The 12,511-nt window shown below is 47.5% G+C and overlaps 1 protein-coding gene across 1 annotated transcript; it reads left to right on the top strand.

The window, feature by feature from the left end:
* Positions 1 to 5,801: 5,801 nt before the first annotated feature.
* LOC118503309 (uncharacterized protein DDB_G0284459-like) lies at positions 5,802 to 10,596 on the top strand. Its single transcript, XM_036036434.1, has 3 exons — positions 5,802 to 6,716; positions 6,866 to 7,275; positions 7,967 to 10,596. The coding sequence occupies exons 1-2, from the start codon at positions 6,275 to 6,277 to the stop codon at positions 6,931 to 6,933; spliced, it is 510 nt and encodes a 169-aa protein (XP_035892327.1). The 5' UTR covers positions 5,802 to 6,274; the 3' UTR covers positions 6,934 to 7,275; positions 7,967 to 10,596.
* The last annotated feature ends 1,915 nt before the right edge of the window (positions 10,597 to 12,511 follow it).

The raw sequence follows: 12,511 nt of genomic DNA, 5'->3' as shown, positions 1-12,511 counted from the left end.
TTGAGACGCAAGTAGCGAGCGAACCGGTAACTGCTCATCCATTTACAGCTTCAGCGTCATAATCTTCTCCACCTGATTTGCATTTACCTTTGCTAAATATTGTGTGGAGGGCGAGCACAAACTGCCACGAAAGCGCCATTGATCGTAAGACATTTAGGTCCATTGTGCTCGGACGTCTAGCTTCGCGAGGAGTGTTGCCAGTTTGCACAATCAATTCTGGCCCTTACTCTTGGACCGTGGGTCGAGTCACACCCCGTTAAAGTGATTGCCAATTTTTCCCATGATGAGCTCCCGTGCTCGGACCTAATGGAGGTCGGGGAGATGGTCAACGGTGTGACGATCAATACTGGCACTGCTCCATTAGCACCTTATTTCGACATCGTTTTCCACCAACGAAGGAAAACAATGGCAGGCTCTCACTGAGATAACAAACATTCCGCTTACAAGAAGGGCGGCTCTTCCTGCCGACCTGAACCCTTGGGTTTCTTACCGGCTAATGGAGGTGTGTAATTTTACGCGCATTACTGACTGCCAGTAGTTGACGTTTGTTCACTCTTGTTAATCCGCTAGCTGACCTGAATCGGGTCAGGTTAATAGTGCAATCGGTAACGACAAGACTCCAACATCTATGAGCCGCCTGGGTTAGAATCCTCTATAAGACTATGTTTGTTTACAAAATATGACTTGGTGAAGAGCAAACAAATGTGTTGATAAGATCTCCCAGAGGAGGTTTGCCTACAAAATAAGAGCAACACTTGGATAAGACACTTGCTCCGGTGCAGTGCAACAGGTACCGACAGGTTAGTTCAAGAACCACGCACGATCGGCGGCAGCAACCACATACACCACCTCAACTCCAAATTATCGCTTCCTTCCACAACGTCCGCTAACTTCCTTCACGCAGTCTCAGATATACGCGTACCACCACCTGGGCTGGGATGGGGCACATGAGTTGTAGCGGAGTTGGGTGAATCTCCCCCACTCTTCTCTCTATATCAAACTGGTCCCTACACCTTCTCTCGCACAGAGGGTGTAGAGCGCGCGACTTCTCTTACCCCCTACGGTGGTGTGGTGTACACAAAAAAAGACTTTGTTTTCGTGCCGTTTCGCTTGCTCAGCTCCAAATTTTGAAAACACTGCTCCGTCTACCATCTCTTTTACGCCCTCACACACACACACACACATGGCCTCCTCCCTGTTCCCTCTGGGTCTCCTTTGATCAACAACGCTTGCTGGGCGAACGAGATATCTGGGGAGAATTAAAAACGCTGCAACTGTGCTGCTGCCTAGCGCTGAGCGATTCTTCTTGGCGAGTTTCTTACCCATATGCGTGTTGCCTGACAACCGTTGCCTGACTCACGCGACAACCCCAACCAACTGGGTTTTCTTCTTCCATTTTTCTTCTCCTCCCCCGCCTATATTCCAACACTTCCCGGACCCCCCCTTGTGTAATGGCAAACCACCGATCGCGATCAGTGACGGACGATGATACTAATGATCGCGTCGATGACGATGCACGTGTTCAACCTTTTCGAAAGAAGGGCAGAAGACGAACAACAAGAACATCAACAACCGCCCAAAGTCCCAAAAACCGGTTTTCTCAAACCAAGCACCACCCCCCCCCCCCTCCCCCCTGCTGAGGGTGTAGGCTCACTTTCGGACGACGAACGAACACGGGCGTGTTGCACTCTGGATGGATGCCGTGAACTTCTGCTGAGAGCACCCTCCCTGTCCGAGTCTCTGCCAGCGTTCCAACAAAACGCTTGCTTCCCCCGATGACTTCGGCATCGGATATCGATTTCGCTTCCTCCGGAGGCGTACGAGACCTCCTCCAGCCCAATTCTGCAACCTTCAGGCGGACAAAAAACGCGTTTCGCTTTCGGGCGGAAGAAGCCGGCCGGCAAAACTAAATGTGCCCCCGGGAGGTTCGTGAGAACCTCTGGTAGCTTGTTTCGCATTTCGTTCTTTACGTTCTCATTTTCTAACGCGTTGTTTTGATGGTTCGAGCAAGACCTGATGGTTCTGGGCAAGTCTTTCTATTTCCCTTCGTTCGGCTTTTTATTGGCCGTTGTTCTTGTGCCGTGTCCTTCGTGTTGCTTCAACGGGTATGCATGATCGATTCCTGTTCGAACGTGTTCTGACCGGGTTCGGACATTGAGGTTCCTTTGCGGTTGCGTCTCACAAGGCAGTGCCATCCTTAGAGGTTTAAAAATGATTAAATCAATTTTACATCAATTTGTTCCCCATTCGACGGGAAAACGACGGACTAAAACGAGAGATCAAGAAGCTACTCACCCACTCACCCTTCCGGTTTCCTGCACCAAGCGCCAATGAATCATATTTAAAGTGAATCTGTACGCACACGGTCGGGCACGGTCGGCACAACTTCCATTCTCCCTCCAGTTTCAAACACATCAAGGGCCGCTAGCGACGGAGCGGAACGAATTCGCGCCTGGTGCCGTGACCAGGATCGCTAGCGATTCATTGAAATGCAAACCTTCCTGCGGAGATGTGGACATATAGCGGAGCTAAACCGCGAGCCATATGACGAGCATTATCAACGCCACCACACCCGGGTGATGCTTTGGGCACAGCAACAACAACAGAAACAGCCAAACCGGTTTATGGCCCTCTTCAAGATGCAAGAGCATCGAAAACCAGCAAGGACGCTGCTGAGATGTTGCCTCAGCCGATTTTACAACACTTGCTGTATCCTCCTTCGTTCTGTGTGTGACTCTCTCAGTCTCTCTCTCTCTCTATCTCTCTTTCGGTCTCTGCCCGTATCTTGCGTACGATCTTTCCTCAGGTGACTACGGCACCTTCCGTAACCCAATTTAAAGCCCCCACCCAGCCACTCCATCACATCCGCACTCCTTTTCTAGACATTGTAAAAACGAAAACCAGTAGCCAACGTTTTATGTATGTATATCACGCTGATCTTTTCCATTATCTTCCATAACCTTCTCCACACACGCCTCCTGCCTTCAGAACTTCAACTCCGGTCAACCGTGTTTGTCGACCGTTCCTTGTGTCCACTTCGCTTCGCGTGTGCGTTCGTCTGTTGCGTCGTCTGGTGCCAAAGCTGGTACACAGACACTTGGTACTTTGAGTATCGGTACCCTTTAGCTCTAACCTAACTCTTCGTCTCTCTACTTCAGGATTTTCGACCTTTTTTTTCGCAAAACTGGGAAATATATGTTGTTCCCACGTGTTGTGCCCTCTGACACACCCTGACGTTAGGTCGATTCGATTGTCGCGATGGTGAAATTAATTAGTCATCCAGCCTTCTTTTCGACTCCATCTCCTATACCTACTATGACACGTTGCAGCACATAACAAAACACTGCCAACTATCAACCTAAAAGTGGCAACGGCGCAGTGGCGAAAGGCTGTACGTCGATGTTTGTGGTGCATTAGCTAATGTTTGCTGGTTCTTGAGCAAACCGGCCAAAATGGGACAGAAAAATCTCGTCCATTATTCGAACCTGGTGCGGCAGAAGATGGCAAACAGCGAGGCGAACCACGAACACGATGGGTAAAGGAGAATATACAAATAATTACAAATGGTCTTGGGACTCGTGGGGGACGCTTGCTGGCGTGCGCGCGCTCGCGCGAAGGAACACACAAAGCAGGGCAGAGGAAAGCGTTCTGGTACCGGACATTTGGGTTCAATTTCACGACACTTCACAACACGCCGGTCGGAAAGGGAGGGGACGGGGCAGAAACAGGGAAGAAAAAAGGTTGAGAAAAAAAGGGAATTGAGTCAACTTGGACGGTGTTTGTTCCTAACCCGGGCGCAACACGGTAGCAATCAAATCATCAACAACAAGTGACCTGTACTTGGGTTTTGGGGAGAGGGGGGAAGGGAAGTGAAAGAGCTGGGAAAGTGACAACCAAGCAGAGTCCTGATTATCAAGTGTGGAAGACGATGCGTTTGATGAGGTTTTCTAGGCGAGTTAAGCCTAGCGGCTATATCCGAGAGCTCCACCGAGCGGACACAGTGTAGTTGCCCGTTTTTCAAACACAAAACCCATGTCAATCACACACACAAACACACAGCAACTTGATCGAACAATCGGACCAGAGAGATCGACCTCGCGACAGTACACGCCGGCTTCAAGATGGTCGACGACTTGTCCGGGTTTTTGTCAAACGATTCGCAAACGACAACGGCTCTGTGTGCGGACGCGTGTGTATGCGTGTCCGTGTACAGTGCGGTGTTCGCTGCTTTCATTTTCCTAAAAATAAATTATCGTAACACCCAATTGACGACGGTGCAGCATCATCATGGGACTTTCCACCCCGACCCAAAGGCAGCGTTATGGGCGTGCATTTTCCGCCGCGTTATTGTTTTCCCTGTGCCGTAAACAAAATCAAAACAAACAAAATGGAAGTGTGCAGCGAGCAGGTGTGAGTAATGCGATTACGAAGCACGGTTGACCGTCACCCTGTGGAGGCTTCATCGGTGGGTACGGTATCGGGGATAAACACTTCCGATTTGTTTGAAGGATGTGCTGAGAAACACACAGGTTCTGCTCAAATGGAATACAAATTTACGGATTAGCAAGGATTTGAGCTCCATTGAGCTGCCGATCGTGCCGAGCTGTTCGATACGGAGTGGCCCAGCTCTGGAAGGCGTTCGCCACCTGACGCTTGTGTGTGTGTGTGTTTTTTTTAGGTTATGTTTCTTTTTTTCCCATTATTGCGGGAACAATGGGTAAAACGTGGAATGGAAGAGAAGCATGGTGCGAAAGGACGAAGCCCTGGCGACAAGTCGCCAACACAACACCACTATGATACTTTGTGACCTGACCTGTCTCGAAAAGTCACCACGTGTGTGTGTGTGTGTGTGCGTGTTTGTATGAGAACAAGGAACACACTGAAAGGGAAGTTTCGAGGAACATTGACCGAAATCTGGATGCCCTCTACCCTATGTCCCCTTAATTTGCTGGTGGTGGGTGAAGATCATGTACGAGGATTTTGGGATGGGTGTTTACCCACTGAGGTAATAGCGGAAGAAGCCGTGGAAAAAAACACAACCCAGAAGGGCCGTCACAACGGAGGAAGAAAAAGCAAAACCCAGAACAACGTGTGAGCGAGAAGGAACGATAGTGTGGCTAGTCATATTCAATCGCGCTTGGTCTACATTTGTGATATCAAACGGTAAGGTAATTTTTTTTTTTCAAGAGAGAGAGAGAATTACCCTTTCGGAAGAATTACCGCACGCGATCGGTCAATTTGAGCGCGCGAGCTGCTTGTTGTTCCATTTTTACTGTTTTTCTTCTGGTTTTCCTTCTGCCGTAAGCCTTCCAGCCCGGTTCAAACACACAGGCACCCCGTAAAATCTTACCCTCTGCTTTTGTTGTGCCAGCTCCTTTTTTCTCTCTTCTTCGCTACACTCGTTACCAGCGTGCGCATCTCTAGCGTACGGAAGAGAACGAGAGCGAGCGAGAAGGGAAGTGAAAATTATGTTTCGTTGTTTTGATACACGATGGTTTTTGCTCTCCGATTTCGAAAGCATCGTAATGTACGGGCGCGAAGTCCTGCGTGCGTGCGCGGGAGAGTGAACGAGAGACAGGCTGTATGATTCGCTCTCGTGTATTTTACTCTCGCGCGTAAAGTGCTGCTTCCCGGTCGCACGCAGTACGTCTGTCTCGCTCGGGCATACGCACCCTGACGGGGCCTGTTGCGCTTCGGGTACGCATTCGGGAACACGAACGCACGGCCCGACACGCAACTCAGAATATCCCGCGCTCGTTTGGTCCTTTCTCTTGGTATATTGCCCGGTGACAGTGTGCTGCGGTGTTTAGTTAACGTCCAGCATTCGTTGCACGCGGAAGTGTCTTACCACACTCGGAGCGCTGTCTCTCTCGCATCCCGTACTGTGTAGCTCAGTGTCTTTGTGATCAGCAAATCCTCGACCGAACCGTGCAAGGTTGTACAGCAGTCGAAGTTCTTGGCCGGCCAAATCACGCTGAAGAGTGCAGTAATCGAATAACAAAAAAGGACCTAGCATTATCCCATCGAATGGTTGGGTATTGCATCTCACTGTTCCCAGAGAAAAACAGTGTACCGTACGGTTGTAGCTGCAGTTTGTGCGCCCGTGTCGTCCCGGCTTGAAGGACAGTGTGAAGGTGAAAGTGTGTCATCAAAAATTTATCTCAGTAAACACCCGCTGTACCGACAGCAACAAACTGCTACCCTGAACAGTCCGAAACAGCCAGTGTGTGTGTGTTGTGTGCCGTGCAGTGAGTTGTGTTACAGTTGCGTGAAAATGGCGATCGCATTTTACATTCCCTCGCTGGACGATGCGGAAGAAAACCAGCGGCTGCTCGAGCAGCAACAGATTGTCCTGCAGCGACAGTATCTGCTCCAACAGCAGTATCACCTGCAGGCACAGATGAACCAGCTACGGCAGCAACAGCTCGCCCTGGAGCAACAATCAGCCGCCATATCCACCACGGCCGGCACCTCGGGAGCTAGCTCGACCGGGTCGACAGCTTCCGGGGTTGCAGTGCCCACCGTCCCAACACTCACCACACCGTCCGCTCCACCAACTTCCACCACGCCCCAGCAACCACCATCAACATCCATCCCACCGAACGCGGCCAGCTCCTCGTACTACACTGCCCCAGCTCCACAGCACGCGCAACACCACCGGTTCTGGATGTTGCGGGGCATACTCTACAACATCCTGTTCCGTCACCTGCTGGACAGTAAGTATAGCTCGCCGAACAAACACACCGAAACGCCACCGTCCGCCTAGTTTTTGGGGGCAATCCAGTCCCTCCAGCGATGATGCCGCCAACCAAAAACCCCGAATCTAATCCTTCTTGTGCCTGTGTCCGTGTTTTGCGTCACCCAGATGATCCAGCCTGCATCCGGTGTGTGTTTTGCCACAAACTACTACGCATGTTGCGTAATATTTGCTAAAAAGTCATCATCGCACAACATCACCGTATGGCAACCGTAATGCCACCGACGGCCGTACTTAGACGAACGAACGGACGGACGGCGACGACGATGATTCGAGCATCAAGATGTACCAAGAGTGCGTATATATCTACACCGATACTGGCTGGTGTTGGGGTAAACCCAATACCATCCGGCGGCTTCTGTAGTGTGTAGGCGGCTGTGATCCAACTTCAAATTAACAAAAAAAAAAAAACCAAAACTCTTGGGGCCGGTCCCAGGGCTGTGCAGCCGACGGTGTTCACCAATAGTGCGTCCAAAGGACACGCGGGCGCCGACGGTATCCTGACTGGCTTTTTACCGGTAAGTGCTAACAGCGAATCAGTGATTTGGTTGTTGAAGAGTGTCAGTGTAACACAGTTCTAATATTCAAGCTCCAAATTTTTCCTCAAAATTAAATGCTCAATTAATTTACTCAAGATCACAAGTGCCTCATTTTGGTCTAAAGCTCTTCAAAGTGTGTATTGATTATTTTCAAAAATTTCTGGCAATAATTCGAGAAGGCAGCACAGTGAATATAAGAAAATCTAAATCCAGTGAGAGCATTCGTATTAAAAATTGCATACCTTTAGGGGCATACGATTAAAAAATAAGAGGTATTAATTTATTAGAATCCTATTTTCAGTGGGTTTCAAACAGTTTTAATATAATTTGAAGAACCAAAAATTTCCGTCTTCTAGTCAATAGGACTCTCCTTAGATGAACAAAACAATTGAACTTTGGATGTTTGTCTCAGGACTCTGGTGCTAGGAGACGCCTCGCCTGAGCTGTACAAGCAAGGATATCTTGGTCTTAAATTCTGTTCATGCTTCCATGGTTCGTTTATTTTTTCCTGTTTTCCATCCATCTCACACACAAAAAAAAACTGTGTTATCGCTGACATGTCCACACAAACAGCGCAATATCGATTTTTGCCAACAACAAACTGAACATGTCCTTCAATGTTTTTTTTTTTTTCGTTTTTCCTCTCTTCTCCTTCTTCCAACTTCTTTAGACATTATCGGTAAAGCAATAAAACTCCTGATGCTCGATGTCGTCGTCGTTAAGCGTAAAAAAAAAGAAAACAAGTACCCGTGCATAATGCAGAACTGCTCCAAATCCCTGGACAAGGTGCTGCCTGTGCGCTGGACAAACATCACGAACGTCAACTAAAGCGACTTGGCAACGCACACACACACGGAGCATAAAAAAAAACCTTGGAAGGGATGGAAATTGCGTGCGGTGATGGAAAAAGGTGAGAAACAAAACTACAAACATCGGCAACGGCAGTAAACGAAAACTGAAAAGAACAAACCAGTGCCAAGAAGCGGTAGGGGTTGCATCTCGAACGAATGGGGCAAGATTAGTCCCATTAGCTTATTTTTACTTTTGTTTTTATGTTCACCCTTTTCTATCTCTATCTCTCCTTCGCTCGTAATTTACAAAGAAGAAGTGAGCAGGCACAGTGTTTAGCGTGTAAGGATATGCCTGTTAAGTGGAGTTGCTACAAAAAAAAATCGAGGATAACGAAACATGGCGTAGAAAATGAGTCTACGCTCCCGTGTGTTCATACGTGCGATGGTGTGTATGTGTGTGAGAGTTCCACGTTTTTAAAACAAAACCTTTTTTTCCTATGTAAATCGATTTTGTGAGAGATCCTTAAATAATATGGAGCATTCAGTATGAAGAAAAGATATCGTTAGGTATCTTCAAGGATTTCTGTTTTCCTGCAGACTGCAGTACTTCATTATTTAGCAAAAAGTAAATGTCCTGGTAAGAATTCTGATACAGTGGGACCACACGCGAAAACACAGATTTGCATTCGATTCAATCATTGGTTTCATCGGGACCATCCTGTCCATCCTTGTGGTTTGGTGGTGCTCCCACGAGCAAGAACAGAGCAGTAGTAGCGTTTAAGGCAAGATATGGATTTACAAAGCCAATCCCATAACATTACACATACATATACAGCTGTAACTATTTCTTAATCAACACAAAACAAACAAAAACACCCCCGACCAGTTTATACCTAGATGTAAGGCATTTTATCTGTGGCTGTAAGAATTATCCTTTTTGATATAGATAAAACACACTGGAAACGAGCGAAACAAACAGTGGTGTGTTACTTGAGGAGGTTGATCGGGCAGTATATGAAGACCTGCGTGGAAACAGGTGTTGTAATCTATCCCAACATTAGTATCTGTTCTTTTCATTTCGTTTTCTTGAGGAAGTTTCGGACTCCATCTTTTTTGTTTCTTCTTGGAGAGCAAGGCCGCTCTCGTCAGAACTTTTATCATGTATCTCAAACTTGATCGATGGAAAACAAAACACGGTATTAGCACACCGAAAAGCAATTATCAAATTTTGCGCACATCTTAATCAAAATTGTTCCCCGCTCATACCAATCACGTGCGAAAAGAGCTCTGAGACGATAAAACACGATTTTATCTTTATTTATCCGTAAATCGTAGGTTAAGTTCGAACCACCCTGTGCACAGTCAGCTTTCAAATTAAGATCTCAATCGTATGCTCCGTCCCCGGAAACGGTGTGGCGTGCTCCGTGTTGTGTTTTGAGGTTTGTTGGGTTGGTTAGTCGGATCGTCGTTTCTTTTTTTTGCAACAGCCAAACCCTGGGTGTGTAAATTTGAAACCGATTGTGAGATCGGCTTTTTGAATGTGAATCCATTCGGAAGGGGTTTGCGCAATCAATATTAGTACATGTGTCATGTACTTTTTAGCTTCCCGTAAAACAAACACAAACACAAACATATCCCACATCACCACCGAAACAACAGCAAAGACAACACCGGGTATGGGGAGGAAACACTACTTAAATTCTTAAACCAATCTCGCTAGCATATTTTTCTGGCGTTAATTAGATGCTACCTTTACGTTTAGTACACAAACGACCCCCCCTCCCACCACCCCTTTTTTCCTTTACTCTCCTCCGCTTGAAGGTGGTTAAAATAAAAACAAAGAGGAAAAACCTCGATTCAATGTCGGGGGTTTTCCAAGCTCTTGCGAATTGCTGTGACAGAAACGAATGACGAGGAGGTGTGTAGGTGTATGAGTGTGTGGGTGTCTATATGTGTAGCCGGAAGATGAAAGGAGGATGGTTGGGTGGAAGCTGAAATTCACTTTTTTTTTCCACTGCCTTCCTCTCGCTTTCTCGCTGGCACACACACACTCTCGCTCTCCCTCTCGCATTCCGTTACCATATTTAGCACTTTTTTATATGTTATTTCTTTATTGTTTTAAGTTTTGTTTGCTTTCGTTGTTGTGCTTCATTTTTCTCCATCCACAATGGGATGAAATGTAAAAAAAAGCAGAAGAAAGCAAATACAAAAAATACTAATAAAAACGACAACAGAAAGCATCACTTTTAGCTAGCATAGTTTTGCGTAGGAGTTTAGGAACGGGTTTAGTCTCTTCCTTTTTTATGATCTTCATATCGCGTACTTCTTTATTTACTTCGCTCCGCAATATCTGTTGAATTTTGTTTTCCCTGAACAGTACGGTACAGCAGGAAGGAAGCAGGTTAGTGTTTAAGGAAAGCAAACAATGTGATCATTAGTAGAGCAGCTAAGCCAATAAAGAAAAAGCACAGCATTTAACATAAGAAAAAAAAACAAACTGAACGTATGAGTGTGTGTGTTTATTTCATTTTTTTGTGAAAGAAAGTATAATATTTAAAAATTATTTTCATCAACATCATCATGTTGGCCTACGCTCTTAAAGGGCACGTCGTCCTGAAATGGCCCGGTCAATAATACATCTTCAGGAAACTCGATCCCTGGCTGCAGCTTCCTATCCGTGTTGGCATCCGATATCCGACAGGTCTCCCTTTGCCTGATCCAGCCACCGAACTCGCTGTGCTCCCCGACGCCTCGTGCCGAACTGAGGGTCGCTGACGAATACCTTCTTGGTGGGGCACGAGTCCGGCATCATCATAACATGCCCCAGCCATCGTATCCTGCCGGTCTTCGCCACCGTCAGGATGTCCAGTTCGCCGTATAGCTCAGCAAGCTAGTGGTTCATCCTTCTCCTCCACACTCCATGCTCGAACACACCGCCAAAGATGGTCCGGAGGATGTGTCGCTCGAACACGCCCAGAGCGTTTGTATCCTCCGCTCGGATGGTCCAAGACTCGTGGCCATCTCGTGCGGTCTCGAAGTCTTCTGGATCTCAGCAGACGGTGAAATCCGTAGTAGGCACGATTCCCCAGCACAATGCGTCTCCGGATTTCGCTGCAGACATCGTTATCTGCAGCAACGACAGTCCCAAGATAGCAGAACTCCTCTGCCAGCTCGAGGTTGTCGCCGTCGACTAACATGCTGCTTCCCACTCGGGCGCTTTCACGATCAGAGCCTCCGGCAAGCAGGTATTTCGTCTTCATCGTGCGCCTGTGCTCAACCAGCCCAGCACCGAGTTCAGAAACTATCGGCGAGATCGATCCCGTAACAGCAGGGTCTCTGCTAATCACGAGGTTGCACTCACCGACCACCTCCGAACCCAACGCCAGCCAGGCCGGGCCCGCCCCATCAAGGCCAGACAAAAATGAGCAACGCTGTTACTGAAAATAGTCTGTCACGCTATTTACCACAGTGTCGACATTGAACCCGGATGCTCTTGCTCCGTCAACGGATCACCGTCATGATGAGACCATTGTCTCTAGCGAATCGGCAGATGAGTCGCCAACACTTCTCTTATATCTGTACCCGTTCGACTGCCGATACTCTCGACTGCGCCCAGCAAGGAGGGTCTTGCGGTTTCAAACTCCACGCAGGACCACAGAAGGTGATCCACATCGTAAAATCTGTCACCGCAGCCACACTCCTTCGTCTGAGCCAGAGTTATACGCTGCAAAAGTTATTATACGACGAGTTAACCAAGAGAAGGAAGCCATCAGGTCAAGACGTCTTGAAGTTGAAGAGCCAAAGAAGAAGAAAAGCCCTAAGACATAGCATGTTTTGCCTGCCATGCTTTTTATCCTTCTTCTGATAATATGAGACTGTCTACAGCGCGCCTTCATGTCTAGCAAGGTCATCTGCAGCTCTGCTATCGTTCCTTATGCTAACAATTACAACAAAACTTAATAGCTTGTTTGTTCCTCGCTTCATTTACGAACGCATTACGAGTGTTATGTGGTGACAACTTAAAAAAGACAAGAGAATAAGGAATACAGCAAGAGGGAGACTACAGATGTCCCAGATCTTCCCTTAATCCTTCAAGCTCACACAAGGACAGTCTTTCCGTGGCATAACTTTTTCCCACTTCACACTTCATGCTTCATTTCCAATGTTTCGAATGCCGTCAAGCCGTTCAAGGTTTCTCCGTCCGTCGACAAATAGTTCAAACGAGACAAACAGGTCTGCTGCAGTCATAATATCGTCCACAGGCTAATAAAATAAGCGTACACGGACACGGATTGGACGGCATCGTCTAGCACGGACCGCCATCGATCGGCCCCACTCGAACTGTGAGGCGTGAAAATGTCATACGATTTGGGAAAACAACTTGAAGTGTGTCGCAATTTTATTACTCCGCGATGAATAACTCC

This window comes from Anopheles stephensi, chromosome X (genome assembly GCF_013141755.1).
Source record: "Anopheles stephensi strain Indian chromosome X, UCI_ANSTEP_V1.0, whole genome shotgun sequence".
Lineage (NCBI taxonomy): Eukaryota > Metazoa > Arthropoda > Insecta > Diptera > Culicidae > Anopheles > Anopheles stephensi.
Note: the sequence above shows the minus strand (reverse complement) of the source record. Positions and strands in the feature narration are given on the sequence as shown.